Genomic DNA, 23515 nt, shown 5'->3' with positions numbered 1-23515 from the left:
ACCCTTTCTCTCACAGCAACATACCAATTTAGGTGAAGTCATGTCTTTTGGAGACATAGACTGGTTAGATTCCTTTGGTACTTTTTCAGTTATCTTCATCCACCAAACTGCTGGCATTTGGATTCTTTTGTAAGATAAGGAGCCGGATCCAGCTGGCTAAAGCCCTCTCTTATCATATGTAGCATTTTTCTAAGTTTCCCTCTTCTCTAGTTCATATATATTTCTAAAAACATTGTTATCTATAGTTTCTGTGTTTGCAACAATGTTATCCCTATTCCCTGTTTGGGGGCTATTATTTTTCAGATCCTTTCAAAAAATATGGTTTGATATATAATTATTTACTTGATCTTGGAAGTATACGCTGCGAGTGTCAGTCTTGGTTCTTTTTTTGACGTTCCCAACTGCATCAACACAAATCATCAAGTTTTAAGCTCGTTTGGCATGTGATTTTAGGCATTATGCTTGTTTTTTTTTTGGTTTTTTTTTTTTTTTTTTTTGTAATTTGGTAATATGAGTTTTGACAAAAAAAAAAAATCTGATATGTTATGAACTATTTAAAATTAATATCAATAGTCTCAAACATGATAGGGGCCAAATTTAAATACCAATATCAAAAAAATAATACTAATACAAGCTCAGCAGTTGCTTGTCGCCAAAATATTGCTACGAAAGGCACAATAAAATGTCACTCTAAAATCATGCTAACTGGTCCGTTTTATTTTTTCTTTACATTGAGGGTATTTCCAATTTAACAAGTCACTCCCAATAATCATCAACACATCCAAAATCATGCTACAGGTTGGTCCAGGAAAATTCCCTAGGTTGGCCTCAAATGAAGGGAATCGAACTTCTGTTTGAGGTTGCAAGTTACCCTTATTAATTTTTACCGACTTCTCAGCAATGTAATCAACCACATTAATTGAATAATCAACATAACTGAATAAACAAATTAATCAACATAAAAAATAAAGGACAAGCTGTAGAACCAATAAACTAAGGATACAACCTTCACTGAGCAACCTTGTATCACTAGCAATGCTTGTATTATGTTTATTTGTAGCATTGGATGCATCTATCCCCACAGGTTGAATTGAAGCCGAAAATGGTGACGGGGATGGCGACTGAGACGGAGATAAGTTGATATTAGTTGATGATGAAGATGGACAGGGTGACACTATGGCATGACTCCCATTACCTGCAATGCAATTCTCTGAAGTCATATATATATATATATATACACACACACACACATACATATATGGAAACTACTAAATGTAGCTATTACCTGAACACTGAATATGAGAAGAATTAACCAAACTGCAATACAAAGACAGACTTCCCCATTAAAATTTAGAAACTTCAATTTTTTATAAAATAAAAAATCACGTGAAGCATGTGTGTGTGCTTGTATATATATATATATATATATATATATGATGTTTTTGTATATTTGTTTAACTTGGCAGTTCAAAGAAATGGGGATGAGAGAAATGGGGATGAGAGTTTGGCCTGCAAGCCTAATTCCAAAAATTAAAATTGCTAACTGGTGTACCTTCTAAAAATTTTACGGCCAAAATGGCCACGGTAGTTGCATGCGGTGACATTGCAACCCAATGCCGTTGGCTTCTCATAGACGTCGCCAATAAAGAGATTAGACCCTTTGCACTGCAAATGAGAGCAAGAGGCAACAATACCTGATGGTGAACACTGCAAGCTGTGATCAAGATTATGTGAAATACATTATTTATTAGTGAATCAGAATATATATATATATATATATATATATATATATATATATATAATTTAAAAAAGTATGTCTTACAAGGACATTTACATTACATTAGGACACAAGGACTCACCTGAGATCGCTTTGTCTACAGCTGCATTTGATGCAATTATTGGCCGTTAAAGCAAATGAACCATTTGGAACAATTAGACTCTCGTTGCGCCAATTTAAATTTGCTGATGAACATGCTGCAGAGAGATGATTCTATGAGAACTTACAAATATATATATATATATATATATAGTCACTTAAAGCTAGCTGATATCTGATCATATGAAGCCCCATAGTACAGCAAGAAAGCATCAAGAAAATTAATGTGTAACGATACTTGATATTTCATCCCACATTTATTGTTGGGCGCATGGTCATTTTAGGCACATATTTGTTACGTTTACACCCCACACTCCTAACAGCGCTCAATTAACAGAAACCAACCTAACTACCCAAGTAATAACCTTATTTTCCATGTCACAGTAAAAAATTTATTTACCTGTTAGGTGGTAGCATAAACTAGCTGCAAAATGTTAATTCTTTTTACCTTAGCATTTTTTAATTACTATTAGGGTGTCTGTAACAAACATTCCTATTCAATGAAGCAATTAAAAGATTAAAGTACCCTTGTGTAACTGGACAAAAAGTGAAAAACTAAGTAAATGTGAAAAGATTAAAGTGTCCTTATATATTTGTAAAAAGAGAGAAATGTGATTTATATATAAAATAGTAAAAGGGCATTTTTGAAAGAACAGAAGGTGTTTTGGTAATTTTATAACTTAATGGTCATATTCTGACACAAGCTCTTTCTCACCACATTTTTTCAAATTTAAGGAATTTAGATACTCAAAATAAAAAGTAAACGTGTCATTTACCCGAAATGTAAATATTATGTTTTTTTCATAGTTTTCCGTTACTATTATTATTATTATTATTTTTTTTTTTCAAATGTCATAAATTGGATGATTCACTAACCAGGGAGTGGAACAGCCAGTATGTCTCCAGGATCAACTTGGGGTTGGCCAAGGCCATTAATGCCCTCCAAATTACTAACAGTAGTCCCATACTCTGCCCCAATGCTGCCCAAACTCTCCCCACTCTGCACCACATGTGACATATACACAGTTGTAGCGCCATTGTTGCTGTTGTTGAAGCATGTACATGGCAATGGAATCACAAGGCCTTGACCACCCGTCACCGGGTTCTTCACACTAACACCATTAGCAATCCTAATCTGCTCTGCACTAACAAGCCCACCATATCCTTCAGAAATGGAGCTCACATTATCTGCTGCTCGGACCGTATAGATGGTTGACATTGAACGTCGAATGCCGTCTACGCATGGACACGAAATGGGCACCTTGACCATGGATTTTGCAGGCATGATTAGGTCCCATGACAATGCTGGTGTTGGGTCAATGGAGTTGGAGGCTAAGACATCAGAAATGTTGACTTGGAACCTGTAGGCTATCTCTGAGAGCTTTGAGTCCCAAGGAAGGTTATAAGAGAGAAGGGAAGTGCATGAATCTGAAGAGCTGCAAGGTTCAATCACAGATTTTGCATTTGCTTTGGAAGAGAAGATGAAGAGAAATAGAGATGGAAGAAGAAGGAGAGAGAAAACGAGTTGTTGCACTTCCTCTCTGATCATTTTTTTTTTTTTTTTTTGAGCAGTTTGAAGACAAGAAGGTTGACCCCAATTTTTCTTCTTGTTGATAAGTTCGCATTAAATTTGGTAGGTGATGATTTTGTGTGCCGCGCACGTGAGTGAGAGAGACAGAGTTAAGAGGAAGAATGATTACTAAATGAACAATGATTTTTGGTCATTTATTTATTTATTTATTTTTTCTGTCAAATCAGTGGATGTGGTGATTATAATATGTGTTGGGATCCTCTGCTTGTGATGTGAGTGGTCGATTGTATCGGAGAGATCCCGATTCACAGGATGTGTGAGCAAAATATTAAAATTCCTCCCATGCAATACAACCCTTAAAAATATAATTTCAGCTCTGATTAAATTTTATCCTTTCTTAGTTGTAAAAGTATTTGGGTGCGGAAAATTATGGTCGATGATGCAACATGAACCCTAATATAGAAACAGCGGAAAAAATTATCATGCTTTCAGAATGTGTCTGTTGTGCTTCGTTCGGTAGAAAGAAAAATATTTAAATGAAAGGAATAAAAAGAAATGATGAATGAGACATTTTAGAGAATATATTATGTTCTTCCATTTTGTTAGGATGAAAAAGATAAGAAGAAACTAATGACAAAAGGAAAAAAAGATTTTTAGGTTCTTTTTACGGTTAAACCTATCACACTTATTTTATTGATGACATTTATTAACTATTTATGAACGATTATAAAGTAATTTAAATATATTATCTTTTTTTTTTTTTTTTTTTTTTTTTTTTATATCATCTCTACGAAATTCATTCCTTCCACCCCTCTTCCTTGGTAGTGTGAGGTTTGGTTTGCATCTCTAAAAAGTCTATAAATGGTGCAAATTCTGTAATTTACTTCCTTATTTTGTTCTCTCTTCCTCTCTAATTCGGACTTTATTATATTCCAAACAGAATCTCATAACAAACTCAATTCAAATGGGAGTTAATAATACTTTAATAAAAAGTAAATACACCCCTTCAAGGTCTGTATTTTTATTTGGATTATCAAATTGCAAAAATCGACATCAGTGTTTCAACGTCATGGTCAGCATTCGTTTTGGGCCACTTGCATCAACGTGTTCACATGGATGTAATATAATGCGATGTATTTAATTAAAAAAAATATTAATGGTATTGCAACGAATTATTTTAAAATGTAACAATAATTTTAGTTACAAAATTGTAGGGCTGATTTGGCACTGGGCTAGGTCCATATAAAATTTTTTTAGTCCAAGTCTGCCGTAAACTCGAGTCGAGTTGCTCAAGTCCAGTTCATACATAATTTATTCAGCCCAAGTCTGCACGCTCAGAAGAATTTGTGTATAAAAAATAAATCATTTTATACTACACCCATGACTTGAATCTAAAAGCTTAAGTATAAATCACAAACACTATCAACTTGGCTACCACACCCTCGTGATTTAAGTATAATTATAAATATATATATTATTTTCGAGCTCTAGTTGGGTTTCAAGCTTCATTCATATCAACCCAAGCCCAGTCCAAATTGAATTCAGGCTCAAATTATATAGTCTATCTGAAACTAAAAAAAGAAAAACATTGCCCAAGCTCACAAAATTTCGAACTGAGCTTGAATTATTTTGGACTGAACCCGTCCAAATTACAGCCTTACAAAATTGTGATATCATTGCATCGCTGTTACATTCTCCATAAATGCATGGCAAAAATACCTGACAAAATTTTGTAAACTCAATCTAACAATTAATAAAGGAATTTACCATGAAACCACAATTTTAAACAACGCTTTTCTATGGCAACGCTGGGTAAGTTTCATGAAAACAATATCGGGTTGTGAACATCTAATTAATTTACTTTTCTTTTCTTTCCTTTTCATTAAATATATAAACCTATTTGTTTTTTTAATTCTCGTCATAAAACTTTTCGCTAGGTTATATAATTATATTTATAAAACTTTTTAATTTACTATTATATTATTTTAATAATAAAATTATACTAATATTATGCATATAAAAATCGGTATTCATAAAATTTATAATTACTCAAGAAAAAAAAAAAATGGTTATTAGTAGCTTTTGATTGTTAAGGATTAGGACAAACTGATATTCTCTTTATTTATATTATGCACCTACAAATTTAACAATACTTTTACTAGTATTTCATAAAAACAAGTTATTAATATTGGTCGCCCTCACTAATTTATTTATTTATCTAACATACTTAAAATGGTATTTTAGATTAAAATATTAGAAATAAAGTATGAAAAAAGTTTAATTACCTTATTACTTAAGAACGAGGCAAATGTGAATACGAGTATGAGTTTATTTTTTATCAAAATTTTTATATGGTTGCGGTAGACAATAGTTCAAAAAAAAAAAAAACAAAAAACAGTTTACTTTAATTTTTTCAAATAAAAGAAAGAAAAAAAGAGTGTAACTATCGCAATCCTATAAGAGGTCTTCTAGCTTAATATATAGTTCCCGACGCGCCGCGGACATCTTGAATATTCCGGAAGCATGGAAAGCGGCGAAGGGCGGAGGTGGTCGGTGGAGCGAGCGGCGGACACATCAAGCGAGCATAGACACTCTCGTACAATACAAAAATCTCATTATCACCGCAACTCGAAGAAGCGAAGATTAATCTCAAAAACTGAAACTGAAACCCTAAAACTCGACCCAACTCACATGCCATCTAGACCGAACCACTTCCAACTCACTGGTTGTTCGTCTCACACGTATCAGAAGCACAAAAAGCAACACAGACGAAAGTCCTCGACCACAGACGCTTTTCGCAAATGGGTTTTCTCTGATCGTGATTTTTCCAGTTACAAAGGTATAAAAACCTTATCCCTCAATATATTTATATATATTGTGTATATGTACAGTATTCATGTAGTGTATAAGGAACTTGGAAGAGTATTCATGTAGTGTATAAGGAACTTGGAAGAGGGGTGTGGAGAAAGAAGTTTATGGAGTTATGAATGATTAAGCCATGAATTTACTGATTTTAGTTTGCACTGGGATTGAAGTTATTGATAGTTGTTTCATATGAGTGGCAAGCTGGTAGAAAAAGATCCTAATTAACCACGTATGTGCTTTAATTTGATGGGATTCTAACAAAGTTTACAACTTTATGAACAGTTACATTGATTTGTACCTTTAGATTCCTTGGTCAGAGTTGAAATTTCACTAACAGAGAAAATTAGATAATTGATCACGGTAAGAGAGAGAAAATTAGATAAATTGTGAGTTCGTAGATGATTTTGTGAATATGTGCTTGAAGAATCTTCATTCAGAGAGTGAACAACCTTGTTTAGCAATTTAAGGGTTTAGGTCTATAAGGTAGTAGGCTTTCATTTCTTTCATGGGAAAGCTAAATCGAGTAGATATTTTGTGTATGTTAACAGGGACATGTCTTTTGTAATCATAAATTTTGGAAGTTATATAATCAATTTATCTGCAGTATGAGATGAATGTTGTATGCATCAATTTTCTAGTGTTCCAAAAGAATGGCAATTGGAGGCCTTCTTAGTCTTTTTCTAATATACTTCTTATAGGAACAAATTAAACTTAATTTGTTTCTGGTGCTGCAAAAAAGAGGAAAATTAACAGGAAGTTCAACATGTGCAGAACATAAAAAGGCATAGTTGCTTGAATCATTTCCGTTTCTCAACTATCCTAGAGGTTTTCATTTCTTGTCCAGTGTGGATTTGGGCTCTTGATTCTAGCAGTAATGGTTGTTTTCTTTTTTAACTTCTTTCGTGCTTTTGTTCCTTGGAGTTTTCACTGCTTATTGATTCTTGAAGACTACTTGGTTATCCGATGATGCTGTTAAATGTAAGCTCCAATCTGGGATAGCAGCTTAGTAAAAGATAAAAACAATGTTCGCATGCTTCAGATTAGGAAAACTTGAAATACTTTTTCCATAGAAAATTTATATTTGTTGGGAAAGCAATCAAGTTAGTCAACCATCACCCCCTTTATAGTGAATTGTAAGCTAGTCAATATCAATTTTTATTTTCACCATCTAAAGGTGACAAGGGGCTACCCATACCCATAAACCCTCTTGAACTCTAATAAAGGTAGAGTGCAACCTTACATAACTAATTTTCTTCTTTGTGTTCATCTCTTGCTAGATTTATAGGGTTGGTTGAAATGCATCTAAAGACATAAAATATTATCAACTTCCCCTTTCATTATTTTCGCAGTTTGATCATACGGAAGTTCATAATCATTTGCTCTTTCTAAACTTGTTCTTCATTCTGCAGATAAGGTTGTTTTTGTATCATACAATATACTAGGTGTTGAAAATGCGTCAAAGCATCCAGACTTGTACCTTAATGTCCCTTCCAAACATTTGGATTGGGATCGCCGGAAAAAGCTTATATGTAAGGAGATCATTCGTTACCATCCAAGCATTATATGTTTTCAGGCAAGTTTAAGCGCTTTTCATAGCATTCATAAGTCAAGGTTAAAGAAAAAAATTGTTCTGTAAACACCTTTTCCTCTCTTTACATTACCTTAATAGTCAATAGATCAATGAGTAAATAAATGATGGAATAAATAAATAATGCAACCTTAATACAATTTTCATCAGAATTAATGTGATTCTCTTGGTTCTAGACATGGACAGATTCTGGATTACTAGGGGATGAGTTCTTATTATACTCTTCATTTCTGCCCCTTGGAATGTTTTTTCTCCCAGTTGATTATATTATATTTGTATGTATTATAGCAATTGTATTCGTGTATATATTGGGAAAACATAAACAGGAGTTATTTACATTTTTATTGTTCATGCGTATACCGGAAACATCGAAATTCTTGTACAAGCTTCCGTTCCCATTTTTTTAATCCCCCCCCCCCCCCCCCCCCCCAACCCAACACACACACACACACACACGAAAGTAGATGCATTCTCATAATCTACTCCTCTGGCTGCAGGAGGTTGACCGTTTCAATGATTTAGATGAACTTCTGCAGAAAGATGGCTTTAGAGGCGTTTACCTGGTATATTTGAAAATTTCTTTATGGTCTGTAGTTCGGTAATGTGTTATAAACCACAATTTTGATTGAAATGCTATTTATACAAGGCTCGGACTGGTGAAGCTTGTGATGGGTGTGCTATATTCTGGAAAAATGAGCTGTAAGATTTCTTATTTTCTTGGATATTGTGAACTGTTATTCTGTTACAGTAGCTTTTATGATGGAAATACATTGAATTTGTGACAGATTTTGGATTCACTTTGAAGCTCTTTTTGTTTTTCCCCTTCCCTTGACAACCTTGGTTTTTAGCACCATTAAAGAACTGGTGGTGTAGAAAAAATTTCTAAACCTGTTCTTGGACTTAGAACCCAGAACCTTAATGGATGTAGTATATAAATTCTTCAGTCATTTTGATTTGGTTAAATATGAACTTGCCCCTCTTAATGTATTTTTGAATTTTGGCTCTTCGTTTCCTTCAAGTAACCTCCTGCACTATCTAACATTTAGCTAGTAACATTTTGGACATAGATTTTCCCTTTTGCATCAAGAGAACATAGAGTTCCAGAGGTTTGGCCTTCGTGACAATGTTGCTCAACTTTGTGTTTTGAAGGTATGCGGGGTTAATGTCTTTTTGCTATTTGGTTTCGTGTATTTTTTTTAATAAGTAATTTGGTTTCATGTATTTATTCGCGTGCTTGATGCTAAATAGACAATCCCTTTTGAAATACACTTAATTTTAACTATCAAGGTGAAGTATGATAAATTAGACAGACACCCTAGGCTTTGATACATCGTAGTACTGTAAACCTCAAACTAGACCTATATGAGGGATGAACAGGTCTTCAAATTTTATTAACAACTTTTAACTGAAATTCGAATTATAACTAACTAGATTAAACTGAAGTTCAATTATCAAGTAACAATCAATTACCACAGTAATAATCAGCATAGAGCAAAAAAGTAAAACAAACTACAACAACGCACATGAAAACCCCCAAAGGGAATGTCCACAAGATCTAGTCCAGACAGATCAAATCCACAATGAAGAAAAATATCACAAAACCTTATAAACACTTAGAAACCTAAGTTATGAGTCTGCTCTTTTAACAATTCGCTCTTCCTCTTGTGTTTGATCTCCTCTACCAGTCATCCAAACTCTAATTCTAGTTTGTGTGGAATGTTGGTGAAGATCTTTTTTTTTAACACTTTGAATGTATATAATTAGCACTCTAGCAAACATTCATGATCCATATGTGTTGATAATGAATGAAAGAAAGAAATTGATAGTTAGTATCAATGGTATTTAAACTTTAAATTGATTCTTTTTTTTTTTCCTCCTCATACAGATGGCCCATGATCAATTGGATTCCAGTGATCTTCGAAAATCAAAGTAAGTTTTTATGTGTTGTGTCATGGTATTCAATGAATTATGTATACATATTTTTGGTTGTATGTAAATTTCTTCGGAAGATTTGATACAACTTCACAGATACATGAGACGATGCTTTTGGTAAAATCTTTTTATATCTGTTTCTGTTTTATTAAATATTTTTATGTATGCATTATATAAAAAACGCTCAAGCTTTGTAAGTTGAAGCCCAAAATTTAATTTTCTGAGTCTCATGATCATGAACTGCTTAACTTAACTGAAAGGTGTTCTTCTTATAAAGTTATAGTTTCTGTTTATTTATTTTGGATTTTGCATTTGATGATATAATAGTAAAAGCTTCCCTCCAAAGGGAAAAAAATTAGTACATTTTTCTATTTCTATGTAATTCTATATTATTTTTATGTTTTCATATACAATTGCTTCATAAATTTGCTTTACACTCGATGTCTTGTGCCTCTGATGATCAAGTCTTGTTTCATACAAGAGCTTAATGTACTCCATTATGCTTGCTATTGGAATCTCTTGCATACATCGTTTCAACTAGTGTCCATTCTATACATATATGATGCATTGCAGGAAATTCGGTTGTCTTGATTTTTCTATCCCCCAGTTTCCTTCCACTAGAAATATTTAAAGGAATCTGGGATAATTTGTTCTTATGGTAGTCAGACGTCATTGGTTTAGAAACTGATGTAGAATGTGCATGTATAGGGTCCTGCCTTCTCGAAGTTTACTGGTTGGAAATACTCATGTGCTCTACAACCCAAATCGTGGGGAAATTAAGCTGGGCCAGGTATTGATTGTGCTAATATATCAAAATTAGGGACTTTTGACAAATAATGTCTTTGTTCAATTGACATTAAATGAATGATTGTGCGGTAATTCAAGTAAATAGCTTGTGCAATTCTGTTTAGTTTTTATTTATTTATTTTATCTTGTATATGTGTGTTTTGTTGTTTGGGGAAGAGAGAAATAAGAGGAAGGGGGAAGGGGGGGAACATAAATGCAAAACCACATGGTAGTGCTGCAATTTTTTCCAACAGTACATGGGCACAGTGACTCCTGAGCAACATTTGTTTCTCTTTCCTTCAGTTTTTTTTGCCTTCATTACTTTGAGTTTCTTATTTTGTATATATGTTCACGGATCCAAAGTCAAGGTTAAATCACAGCAGCAAATATGGAATTTAATTATATGTTTGAGATTTTTGTTTTAACTGAAATTATAGTTTATTTCTGATTTTTTTTATGGATGTAGGGAAATTTGATGTAAAAAACTTGCTTCACACCTCACATATTTTTCAAGGAGTAAGTCCTGATAAAAAGGATATTTATGGTGCAAAAATATTGATATATTGAAGGAGATATTTTATTAGGTAAAATATTGCACAACAAATACTGCAGCACAAATTGGACAGAAGGGGTGCTAAAAACTGGGTGAGGGTCCCACACTGTTCTTGAAGAGTTCTGGTAAGGGAATTAGTTGAAGATGATAGACTTTGGTTAGCGATTTGGCATACGAAATACGTAACGGGTTGAATGCTGTGACTGGAAGGAGAGTGAATGCTGCATGAGTATAAGAAATTAAGTGGGCCAAAGAGAAAGTAAGGAAAATTATAAATTTGGGATATAAACTTTACGACAATGGAAAAAGTAGATATAGGAACAGAATAGAGATATTTATTGACAATAATTCAAAAGAAGTTATAACTTTTACCTGAAAAGAGGATGTATGTCATATTTGTCAATGGATGAGTTTTTTCACTGAATATATGCGATATATCTGTTGGAATATTAGAGTCATTGCAGTATTTATGTGATAATAGGTGATTTCAGAATTACATAAACAAAGACATATTGCAACCCGATTTATATACAATATGTCAGCCGATAGATTGTTAATTGCTGATTATTCCCCATGGTTGTGGCTTTAAAAGAGAAATAGCTTCAGTCAAATGCTTGTGGTTTTCATTATTGTTTTTGGAGATATGTGCTACTTGTAACACAAATGTTGTAGATTCGACTGCTTCTTGAGAAGGCGCATAAACTATCACAAGAATGGGGCAACATCCCTGTTGTAATTGCTGGGGACCTCAATAGCCTACCACAGGTAATTCCTCGACCTGAGATTGTTAGTTTAATAGTTTCGAAATTAAATCTTTGTATTAGTCTTCATTGTCAGTGTAATATATATAGCTTTCTGTCTATCTTATGTTCAGAGTGCAATTTATCAGTTCCTGGCTTCATCTGAGGTGAGTTTCTGGCTTTATCTAGCCCATAAGTATTATCTGATAGTTTTTCTTTCCATGGTGAGATTCAACATATGGAAACTAAAATTTTTGACATTTGTTGCAGTTGGATGTCCTACGACACGAACGAAGAAATATATCTGGGCAGATATGTCCATTAAACCCAGCATTCCGATTTCAGAATAACAGAACAGCCAGGTTTTTACTTGAAGTTCCTCGTAAACTATCGTATATATCTTTCAACACCACATTGCAATGAGATGGCTTCTTATCAAAAAAATAAGTAAAGGAGATGAAAACAGAAATGATGGTCTTCATTGCCCTTTTGCACAAACCCACTATGCCTCACAGGGGGCTTAAACCCTCAACCTCTCATATGGGAAAATGAGTACATACCACTTAAGCTAGAGGCTCGGTGGTACTGGTCTTCATTGACTGTTTCTTTAGTGATACTGGTCTTCATTGTCTGTTTCTTTAAAAATAAAATTAGCAAGCACTTATGAGTGCAGTGAATTTTTAAGGATCGGTTCCAAATGTTCCTGTTCAAACTTCCATGCAATAGGTTGACTGATATGTGGTGTTTATTAACTTATTGGTGCATTTGGGATGCAGTTTTCGGAATTCTGTTTCAAGGCCATTAATTTATAGATGGAGTGATGAAGAATTAAGGCTTGCTACTGGAACTGAAGGAGTAACTCGTCTTAGACACCATTTACGAATTTGTAGTGCATACCATGGAGTTCCTGTAAGATTATTAAATCTTCCCTTTTAGCATTTTTTTCAACTTCAATAAGGAGATCATTATCATATTGTCCTTGGAAGTTAACATCCACGTGTTTAACTTGGGTGGGGAAATTCTCAGTATCGTAAGCTCGTATGTTGTCTCATACACTGTGGTCTCATTTGCTCAGGGAAGTTGTAGAACTAGAGATAATTATGGAGAACCCTTGGCAACAACATACCACTCTAAGTTCATGGGAACTGTTGATTATATATGGTATATCTATTTTAGTAGGAAAGGATGATTTTGGTTGTTTGCATTCCAATTATCCTTGTTACTGACTTCAGTGATGACACAGGCACACTGAGGAGCTTGTTCCTGTGAGGGTTCTTGAAATCCTACCCATCGACATATTAAGAAAAACGGGAGGGCTTCCAAGTAATGTATAGCTTTCACCTTTAGTAAAAGTCTATATAACTTATCTGATTTTATCAATCCAAGATACTTTTTTTTTTTTTGGTCACATAAATACATGGATTGTTACAAATTGCTGTTAGCTAGCTTCAATTTAAATGGTGAGAATCATTACCACTTTTTTGGGAAAACAGTTAATTTTTTTTCGTTGGCCACTACTTGCATGCATGCATGGCTTAGGATTGTTATTAGTGACAAGTAAGTTTAGGCATCATCTTGACATGTGCTATCCTTTTGTGTTGAATATATTTATTCTAGATCTTGGAAGAGAGTTCAAAAAAGAACTACTAGTATTGTAGAAAGGTTTATCATGGTCAATTTATTTGTGGTAGACGAGAGAAATTTTATGAACGAGAAAAGAGAGGAATACAAAGATATACACAATGGGGCTTGGCAAACTCGGGCAAAGAACCTCTCCGCTTGAGAGAAAAATAAGCGTAAACCTAAAGAGAATGAACACTAGCAGCCCAAAAGGCTAAGACACAACATGAAAATGATCATAATATTGTTGTCAATTTAGCACTTTTATTCGTTGTAATTTTTTGCAATTACTAGTGTTCACGTAGTACGTTACCTCAAGACAGTTACTTTGGTTTTGGCCATCCTGATAGAATCAAAGCTAGCTATTTCTTATTATTATTTTTTCTTTTTTACATCTTCTCCAAGGTAGCAAGCTGAAATATGGTTTTAGGCCTTAGGTTATAGGAAATAAATCTCCTGCAAAATATAACCTCTATGATGGAACTAAAAATTTTATTTAAAAAGCACAAGTAAATACTTGCCTTGACAGGAGAATGTTGCTCATGTCAAGGAGTCAAGTACAGAGAACACCCACTGCACATGTGCTGATAATTGTATTTCAGTACCTCTATAGCCCGACAGAAAAAGCAGTAAGCCCATTGATTGATTGGTGTACCTATTTCAACGCAGCAGCTTTTCAGTGGAATGATTTTACATTCTTCCTTGAATTGGTTTCAAGCACTTGGAAGTTAGTGCCAAGGAATATTAAAACCTTTCCAGTACCAGTTTTCGTCCAACTATTAAAGGCAACTTACAAAATTGATGCCATGAAGTTGTAGCACATCTGGCTTTGGCTAATCATATTTTTTAAATTGGTTATGGATTGCATCAATTGCATTTAGGCTCAATCTGCTCTTTGTATTGATTCTTCGCTCCGTTTAATCTCGATATCACATGAAGTGTTTATTTTACTTCCTTGGCAGAATTGGGGCAGCGATCATCTTGCTCTTGTATGTGAACTGGCTTTTGCTGGTGATGCTTTTGGCACATGACTTGTTTTTCCAATCCAGTCTCTCATTCCTTGGAGTTTTCAAATTTAGAATGGATCAAAACTATAGGTGGCAAAGTTCGACATGACTCACCAACACAACACGAAATAAGTGGGTTTGAGCTAATCTTAAACGGATTCGGGTTATAAACGAATCGATACGATTAATTCAACTCTTTTGGTTAATCTTGTCTTGTTAGGGTTGAGGGGTTTGATCCGTATAATCCGATTATACCCGTTTAACTCAACATGTCATAATCGTGATTATGATATGTGTAACACATTATGTGTTCCTTGTGATTTTTACTTAAACATTTGTTTTCAGTCTACTTGAGTTATGGGGGTGTCTGATGTTTTTCTTCTTGCTGTAAATATGAGTTTTGCAATTATTATCTAAGCTTGTGGGTGTTTGATGTTTTTTTTCTTGCTTTAAATATGAGTTTTGTAATTACTAAGTATTATCTAAGCTTGTGCTTTATAATTTACCATCTTGTAGATTATAGACTATTTAGTAATTTGGTTTGATTGGGACATATTTTTTCTAGTATTTATTGTTTGATGGAGTATTGTAAATATTCTAAATAATATAATGATTGATTTCGGTAAATAGGTTGTTACGGTATGTATAACCTGTTTAATGAATACGTTGGATTAGTCTTCAGGGTCCATGACAAAGAAGCATGTGATGCGAATTTATGGTCTTTCATAATTTTGGATTCTTATAATTGAGTAATCTACCACAGAATATTTATAACTGAGTTTTGAATATGTTGAATTGTTAATATTCATGGCAAAATAATGGAACGGAAGAAGCAAAAACAGTTGGACAAACAATTCTTTTTTTTCTTCTTCAGATTTGCCAATTTGGGGAGCAAAATGTGCGTAGGCTGTCGGTAAATAGATTTGAAACCACAGTACCAATTGCATGGAAAATATGATATATATATATATATATATATATATATTATTATTATTATTATTATTATTATTAAATGTGCAAAGAGTTTCAGTATTTCAATCAGTATTTTAGTATTTATTTATTAATATAAAAAAGAGACAAAAAATTTCTTAAAAATTATTCAAATAGTTTAATTTAAATTACAGATTACTTAACAAAATTTATTTTTCTTGTCCTATATTGGTTTTAAGTTAAAATGATTATATGAAAGTTTTTATATAATATTATAGACCTAAATAAATAATAATCACACTGTCCTTAACCTTTTGGTTAACCTTTCTCGGCCTTTTGGTTGAGATCAAGTGAAGTACTAAATTTTTTTTGGGTCGACTTTTTGACTAACCTTTCTCGGCCTTTTGGTTAACCTAACTTTCTCGGCCTTTTGGCTAAAATCAAGTGTAGTACTACTTTTCAAATTACAAATTACTTAATAAAATTTATAAAAATTAATTTAAAGAGGCCAAAAATTACCTAAAAATTATTTAAAGAGTTTAACTCATATTACAAATTACCTAATAAAATTCGTTTTTCTTGTCCCACATTGGTTTTAAGTTAAAAGGATTACAAGGAAGCCTCTTATAAAACTATAGACCTAAAGAAATAATAATCACACCATTCTCGGCCTTTTGATTAACCTTTCTCGGCCTTTTGGCTAAGATCAAGTGAAGTACTAAATTTTTTTAGGTCCGGCCTTTTGGTTAACCTTTCTCGGCCTTTTGGCTAAGATCAAGTGAAATACTAAATTTTTTTAGGTCCGGCCTTTTGGTTAACCTTTCTCGGCCTTTTGGCTAAGATCAAGTGAAGTACTAAATTTTTTTAGGTCCGGCCTTTTGGCTAACCTTTCTCAGCCTTTTGACTAAGATTAAGTGAAGTACTTAATTTTTTTGGGTTCAGCCTTTTGGCTAAGATCAATTGGAATACTACTTTTCAAATTACAAATTACCTAATAAAATTTATAAAAGTTAATTTAAAGAGTTTAATTTTTTTTGGGTCCGACATTTTAGCTAACCTTTCTCGGCCTTTTAGCTAAGATCAAGTATAGTATTACTTTTCAAATTACAAATTACCTAATAAAATTTATAAAAATTAATCGGGAGAGTCAACGCAGCCAACCTTTCTAAAGGAGAACGGTACTACTTGAAAGTGTTATTAAACCACATGCGTAGACCAACATCATATGCCGATCTATTAACTGTTAACGGGGAGAAATGTACAACTTTTAAAGAATCAGCACAAATAAGGGGTCTTTGTGAAAGTGATAACAACATTGTAGAATGTCTTGACGACGCCGTGTGCTTCCAAATGCCAACGGCACTCCGCCGACTTTTCGCTACTCTACTGGTTTATTGTGAGCCCAGCAATGTCAGAAAATTATGGGACGACTATGTTGATGTAATGTCAGAAGATTTTCCATGCACAAGTAATTCCTCTGCAACTTATCGAGCCAATGAAACTCTTAAGAGTACAGATGGCTACTTAATAAGCATGGGGAGAAGTGTAAAACAATTTGACCAGCCATATATATTGTCCAGTGATGTATGTAATCACAGTTCTACTAAAGAGATTGTCGATGAATATGCCATTGTTACGCCTTTTGAAGATTACAATGTTGTGGCGACTCTAAACACTGAACAAAAGAATGCATATTATATGCGGACAGGTTCAAAGAGAACATAAATAACAAAGATATAACAAGTTTGATTTCCAGTACAAAAGATCAAAAATTCAATGGTGCTGAAAAAGGCAAACTTCAAGACATAATAGGAAAATCTACAATGTCCTTTGAGGTATTAAATTTCAGTATATTTCTTAATCTTCCTTAATTGTGTATCACATTTTTATATTCAATTTATATATTGAGAAGTTATATTTTGTTGCACAACCTGCAGAAAACAAATTACTCTTTCGAAGCAACAATTAAAAATATCGTTAATGATCGCGAACCGTGGTACAACGCGTGTGAGAAATGCAACAAGAAAATTAAAGTTGAAAAAGATAGAGTATACTATCCTCGATGCAACACAACAGACCCAAAATGTTTTCAAAAGTATTATTATATCATAAAATCTTATTATTGTATTTATTTCAATGGTTTAATAATATTACAAATACATAATTCTTTGTCTTTACTCATGTGTAGATTCATGATGATAATAAAATTGCGAAGTATGGAACATATTGGAACACTTGTAACCCTAACAGTGTTCAATGATTGTCAAACATTAATAAATTGTTCACTAAATGATTTATTGCAATTACAAATGGAGGTAATTTTCCACCCTTATTCATAAAATTTTAATTAAATTAAAAAAAAAAATATTTACTTGAATTTCTCAATAGCTTTAAATTCTTAATAGTTCTAAATTATATTTGTTCTTTTTGTGGGACATGGATGAATTCAACAACAAAGTGACAAGCTGCAAAGGAAAATCTTTTCTTTTTCTGGTGAGGATAGACAATACTCAACAAGAAGTCGTGAAAACTTATTTTGCGGTGGTAGAATTAAAAGAATTGACACTTGACAATGATTTATTTCATGAAGAAATGAAATATGCAAAAAAAAGATAAAGATTGAGATATAAATAATTTAAGAATACTTTTATTTTCAAATAGTTATAGTTTTGGATTTTCTAATATATTTTGTTTCTTTTGAGCTGACAATTATTACAATCTAAAAATTGTTGGTACCCTTTCGGATTTTATAATATATAGAATTTTTATATAGTATTTATTTATGAATGTTTTGTAAATTATATAATTTTATTTTTATATATATTTTAAATGTTTATAGTTTTCATTCATTCATTAATGAAAAATCTTATTTTGTTTATTTTGAGGTGACAATTATTACTTTCTAAGGCATTCTGGGCCTGAAACTGTTTTGCCTATTTTTTTTATAAAACCATAAACAATTAAAAAATATATGAAAATATAAATTATATAAGTTAGAAAACATTCAACACGTACACTTTTACTAGTGTGTATATATATATATATACACACACACACCAATTTAATTTGAAACTATAAATAGATTTGATTCATAAGTGTGACAGGAAATGAAAGAAGAGAAAATCACATTAATGTGAGGTACATAAAACTAATTGCATGGAAAATAAAGTCGTACAAGGAATTAAAGTGCAATAAAGATAAAAGACATGAAGAGAGAAATTGCAAGAAATGGAAATTACATGAAGCTATAGATAGAAAGAAAGACATGGAGTAGCCATGGGCTGATCCTGATCGTTGGGGCTCTCCTGCTCTCCTCCTGCTTGCAAAATCAAAATGTCAGATATGAAATTAATGTAGTAGTGTCACTAATACGCCCATTTTTGGTGCCAACACTAACCAAAAATATTTATGTACTTCACAGCGTGCATATGTACCATACTGAGAAATGGAACCTTTATGCACATATATATGCGTGTATCATTATTTGGTACAGTAACAATACTTCAAATTACCAACCATACAAATGCAAATTTGAGTTTGGGAATCTCCCGTGTAAATAATGTCACACAATCTACAACTCCCAACAAAGTAATAAATAGGGACCATACTAAGAAAATTATACCTTTATGTGTGTGTCAAAGTTGAATCCAAAATGAAGAGAATTGTTAGTCCTTATTCTAGAGAGATTCAAAGTGGATTGGAGATGATGAAGAGAATTATATGCAGTTATGGTTTTGATGTGACGATCAAGAAAAGTAGATCTTATAGAAGTGAGGAGAATTAACAGAGATGTAGAAGTTTACCTTGAGGCAGTTCAGTTTCTTCGTACCCTCCTTTTCTGCCTACTCTGTTTTTGTTGCCTCCTTCCAAAAGTAGTTACAAACCATTCATGTTTCCTTGTGGTCAGAGTCTGCCCAACAACGAACCCAACTATTAATCCACTTCCGTATCCCATGCATATAATAAGCCAAACAATTTTGCTTGGGAACTCTGAATCTTCATCTTCTTCATAGTTTGGAGGTATTGGTGTTGCCTCTGAATTGCCACATTTCTTCGACAAAGGGTCTCCACACAACCATTCATTTCCATCGAATGAACTGCTTTCGAAGGTACCGAATTGATTCCCTCGGGGTATAGGTCCCGTGAGATGGTTATGAGAGACATTGAAGAATGCAAGAAAAGTGAGTTGAGATACTTCTTGAGGTATCTCTCCAGAGAGCTTATTTTGAGAAAGGTCCAATGACTCGAGCTGTGTCAAATTCACAAAGGAAGATGGGATGTGACCGGTAAGATTGTTGTTGGAGAAATTGACCGTGTGAAGCCCCTTGAGAATCCCAATAGATTCTGAAATGTCTCCTTCAAATTTGTTACTTGAGAGATCAATGGCAGTAAATATACTTGGGATATGCTCATACAATAATTGCACACCTTTGTTCATTAGTGTCATCGAGTAATGGTAATCATCAAACCACTGATTATCAGGTCCTCCCAACATTTTGCTTGTCCCCATGTATGTTAACCGTTTGATATCAACATCTTTCATGGCTCTCCAGGTTTGGAAGTAATCAGAAGGTAACTTACCAGTAAAACCATTGTGAGCAAGGTCAATTACGCATAATTTGGGGAAAGCAAAATTGGATTCGGGATTCTGAATTGCACCATGAAATCTATTGAATCGCAGAATGAGAACCTGTAACTCGGAAAGATTTCCCAACCAAAAGGGAAATGTATCATTGATCTGATTGTCCCCAAGGTTAAGAAGCTGTAGAAGCGTGCAATTGGCCAGTGATCTTGGAACCGGCCCCTGTAATTGGTTTTGGCTCAGTTCGAGCATCACTAGTTGGCTTCCATCATTGTATATTTGAGGAATTGGGCCAGATAAGTTGTTGCTTTGAAGATTCAGTAATGACAGAGAATCAGAAAAGCTGCCCAAGCATTGGGGAATACTGCCACTTAGGTTGTTGCAAGACAAATCAAGGGCATAAAGAGAAGTCACATTGCAGATCAGTGGTGGAATCTCTCCGGTCAATTGGTTGTTTGAGATGTTATAATCGAAGGTGGAGAACGGTGGGATGGGGAGTGATATTTGCAGGTTGTTATACTCAAGATGTAGAAGGCGTAGTCTCCTCCACGGAAGGACTAGTGGAGGTTGGTCAAAGCCAGTTATAAAGTTGTGAGCAAGCTGCAAGCAGAAGAGAGTTTCTGTGCTCATGTTCCATATCCATTTAGGCACGAGTCCTTCAATTTTGTTGTACGAGAGGGATAGCCACTGCAACTCATGTTGGTCTCTTAAGAACTCCGGGAACTCAGTTAAGCCGCATGAGAACAATTCCAAGTTTTGGAACTGTGCAAGTGTACTTGCATTGACGAAGCTAGTACCCGTGAGCGATGTTAGTGGGTTGTCCGATAGCCGAAGCCAATAAAGTTTCTTCAGCAAAAGAAACACCTCCATTGGACCCTGCAACAAATTAATTGAAAGGTCTAGCAATGTTAATTGGGTCATGTTCATAATCTGAGATGGAATTCGTCCAGTTAATTGATTAGAAGAGAGACCTAGTTGTCGAAGTTGGGTCAGGTTTGCAAAAGAAGATGGGATCTCACAATTTAAGTTGTTCCATCCAAGATTCAAACTCTGGAGTTGTTTTAGCTTGCCAAGTAATGACAGGTTGTCACCACTGAAATTATTGTGAGAAAGGAATAACCGAGTGATTTGTCTGAGGTTTGTGAATGAAGAAGGTATTTGGCCAGTGAAATGATTGTAAGAGAGGTCAAGATAGGCGAGCCGTGTAAAATTACCAAAGGAAGGAGGAACCTGATTCATGAAACCGTTGTTAGAAAGGACCAGATAAACAAGCTGGGTAAGATTACCAAAGGAAGATGGTATTGACCCTGAGAAGTTGTTCCCTCCAAGACCCAAACTCTGGAGTTTGTTTAGCTTGCCAAGTAATGACAGGTTGTCACCACTGAAATTATTGTTAAAAAGGAATAACTGAGTGATTTGTCTGAGGTTTGTGAATGAAGAAGGTATTTGGCCTGTGAAATGGTTGTAAGAGAGGTCAAGATAGGCGAGCTGTGAAAAATTACCGAATGAAGGAGGAACCTGATTCATGAAATTGTTGTTAGAAAGGTTTAGATAAACAAGCTGGGTAAGATTACCAAAGGAAGATGGTATTGACCCTAAGAAGTTGCATCCTGAAAGATACAAAATATTCAAGGAATCGAGGTTGCCGATTGAATTCGGCAGTTCTCCGGAGAAACTTGTGCCAGCCAGTTCCAGTATCTTAAGTGGACTCCTCTTGTCGAATTCAGGGAAATACCAGCTGAGCTGTTGATTATATGACACGACAAGAATTTGCAGGTTCGGTAGCAAAAAAATGCCTCTTGGGAATTCACCTTGCAAATCACAATTATCAAGAGCAAGAGCTGTCAGGGTAGACATATTTGCCAATTTATCAGGTACCAAATAAGGCATGGTGTCACGATCCGATTCCTAACGACGCCATGAGCATAGAAGATACGCATGCTGGTTGGCTAAGAACATTCATTGACTGGGAATGGTTCCAGGGAAGGGGCGTGCAGGACCACAGGATGGTACCTCTTCAGAGTTCAGGCAGGTCGACTCGGTTCAGTTCGAGGTGCTTGTCGCTGGTCGTGGACTTGACTATGAAGAAGGGAGTTGGCCATCCCTGCACAAACTGGTCGGGAGCTGGAGCCGTTCCCTTGACGAGGCCATGGCAGGCCGAAACCAGTCAGCATGTATCCTTGGGAGGGCAGGTCGTGGTGGCTGACTAGGGCGCTTGCGCAAGCTGAAGCAACGCCTTGGTGCCGCACGGGCCGTGCCGCTGCGCCAAATCTCTAGGCCCGTGACAAATGGTATCAGAGCAGGACTTGGGGAAAAGCACAGAGGTGTGCCCCCTTGTCGATCCGGGGGTCTTGAGAATGAAGACGGTGCACTGAAAAAGCATCGGTGGGTAATCAATGCTGTTGGAGGAGAGCCTCCATCTCCCCATGAAGATGCGTCCTTTAAGCCGGAGGGCCGCGCGCATCGGATGGCCGGAGGGCCGCGCGCACCAAAGTTCTTGCAAGTTCAAGAGGCGTGCAAACCGTTGTGAAGGGCGGGTATCAAGTCAGCCGGAGGGCTCTTGTTTGCTCGGGGTGTCGCGGAGGCGGCATAACGTGGGGTTGCGTCCCGAAGAAGTGGGCGTCCCTTTAGCCCGAAACCCTATCATTGGGCGAGTGCAGCCAGGGGTTGTACAAGGAAGCGATGGTGGGCAGGCGAGCATACCACTTGGAGGAGACAGGCTTTGGAATGTTGGACGCAGCGGAGTCAGCGCCGCACTGCGACGAGGGCGTCGCAGGATTTGGGTGGGGGAGAATGTCACGATCCGATTCCTAACGACGCCATGAGCATAGAAGATACGCATGCTGGTTGGCTAAGAACATTCATTGACTGGGAATGGTTCCAGGGAAGGGGCGTGCAGGACCACAGGATGGTACCTCTTCAGAGTTCAGGCAGGTCGACTCGGTTCAGTTCGAGGTGCTTGTCGCTGGTCGTGGACTTGACTATGAAGAAGGGAGTTGGCCATCCCTGCACAAACTGGTCGGGAGCTGGAGCCGTTCCCCTGACGAGGCCATGGCAGGCCGAAACCAGTCAGCATGTATCCTTGGGAGGGCAGGTCGTGGTGGCTGACCAGGGCGCTTGCGCGAGCTGAAGCAACGCCTTGGTGCCGCACGGGCCGTGCCGCTGCGCCAAATCTCTAGGCCCGTGACAATGGTCACCCAACTGGTTGGTTAAATTCTGAACTAGGTTTATCAGAATCAGTTTTTCAATTTCAAAGGGTTTCATATAATGGTTTGGGACGGCTCCGTCGGGAAAGTAGACATTGTAAGACAGATCTAGAGAAGTCAACTTGGACAATTGTGAGATTTCTGAAGGTATTTGACCATAAAACCAAGAATGAGAAAGGTTGAGACTTGTTAGCCTCGGAAGGTGGCCAATTGCAGATGGAACTTGAGAATAATTGAAGTGGTTGTCGGCAAGGTTAAGCCTCTGGAGGTGAACAAGGTTAAAGAGGGTGCTATTGGAG

The 23515-nt window shown here is 35.5% G+C and overlaps 3 protein-coding genes across 4 annotated transcripts; 1 reads left to right on the top strand and 2 right to left on the bottom strand.

The window, feature by feature from the left end:
• Window positions 1–245: 245 nt before the first annotated feature.
• On the bottom strand, window positions 246–3579 carry LOC132282893 (lysM domain-containing GPI-anchored protein 1-like). The gene is made up of 5 exons (XM_059784710.1): window positions 2753–3579; window positions 1860–1974; window positions 1553–1714; window positions 1286–1317; window positions 246–1195 (listed from the first exon to the last, which is right to left on the bottom strand). The coding sequence occupies exons 1-5, from the start codon at window positions 3423–3425 to the stop codon at window positions 954–956; spliced, it is 1224 nt and encodes a 407-aa protein (XP_059640693.1). The 5' UTR covers window positions 3426–3579; the 3' UTR covers window positions 246–953.
• Window positions 3580–5866: 2287 nt separating this feature from the next.
• LOC132282891 (carbon catabolite repressor protein 4 homolog 5) lies at window positions 5867–15025 on the top strand. Of its 2 annotated transcripts, none has more exons than XM_059784709.1 (14): window positions 5867–6246; window positions 7682–7845; window positions 8358–8423; window positions 8507–8559; window positions 8928–9009; window positions 9746–9789; window positions 10501–10582; window positions 11804–11896; window positions 12006–12038; window positions 12142–12233; window positions 12648–12780; window positions 12947–13032; window positions 13115–13194; window positions 14454–15025. In XM_059784709.1, exons 1-14 carry the CDS (start codon window positions 5931–5933, stop codon window positions 14486–14488), a joined length of 1359 nt encoding a protein of 452 aa, XP_059640692.1. In that variant the 5' UTR covers window positions 5867–5930; the 3' UTR covers window positions 14489–15025. The 2 variants fall into 2 exon arrangements, with proteins under 2 accessions (XP_059640692.1, XP_059640691.1); XM_059784708.1 differs by having other exon boundaries at window positions 13115–13199.
• Window positions 15026–18957: 3932 nt separating this feature from the next.
• On the bottom strand, window positions 18958–23515 carry LOC132286458 (receptor like protein 22-like). Its single transcript, XM_059788793.1, has one exon. It carries the CDS (start codon window positions 21898–21900, stop codon window positions 19243–19245), a length of 2658 nt encoding a protein of 885 aa, XP_059644776.1. The 5' UTR covers window positions 21901–23515; the 3' UTR covers window positions 18958–19242.

The sequence above is a fragment of the Cornus florida genome, unplaced genomic scaffold (assembly GCF_030987335.1).
Source record: "Cornus florida cultivar Cherokee Brave unplaced genomic scaffold, ASM3098733v1 CherokeeBrave_3.0.0_Hap2_Chr11, whole genome shotgun sequence".
In the NCBI taxonomy this organism is placed as follows: domain Eukaryota; kingdom Viridiplantae; phylum Streptophyta; class Magnoliopsida; order Cornales; family Cornaceae; genus Cornus; species Cornus florida.
Note: the sequence above shows the minus strand (reverse complement) of the source record. Positions and strands in the feature narration are given on the sequence as shown.

Coding starts and splice junctions, on each gene's coding strand:
- LOC132282891 (XM_059784708.1), top strand. CDS start 5,931: ATGGAAAGCGGCGAAGGGCGGAGGTGGTCGGTGGAGCGAGCGGCGGAC. Junction 8,560..8,927: donor ATATTCTGGAAAAATGAGCT/GTAAGATTTCTT, acceptor TTTTGGACATAG/ATTTTCCCTTTTGCATCAAG. Junction 11,897..12,005: donor ACCTCAATAGCCTACCACAG/GTAATTCCTCGA, acceptor TCTTATGTTCAG/AGTGCAATTTATCAGTTCCT.
- LOC132282893 (XM_059784710.1), bottom strand. CDS start 3,425: ATGATCAGAGAGGAAGTGCAACAACTCGTTTTCTCTCTCCTTCTTCTT. Junction 1,975..2,752: donor ACTGGCTGTTCCACTCCCTG/GTTAGTGAATCA, acceptor ATCTCTCTGCAG/CATGTTCATCAGCAAATTTA. Junction 1,318..1,552: donor GGCCGTAAAATTTTTAGAAG/GTACACCAGTTA, acceptor TTTGTATTGCAG/TTTGGTTAATTCTTCTCATA.
- LOC132286458 (XM_059788793.1), bottom strand. CDS start 21,900: ATGCCTTATTTGGTACCTGATAAATTGGCAAATATGTCTACCCTGACA.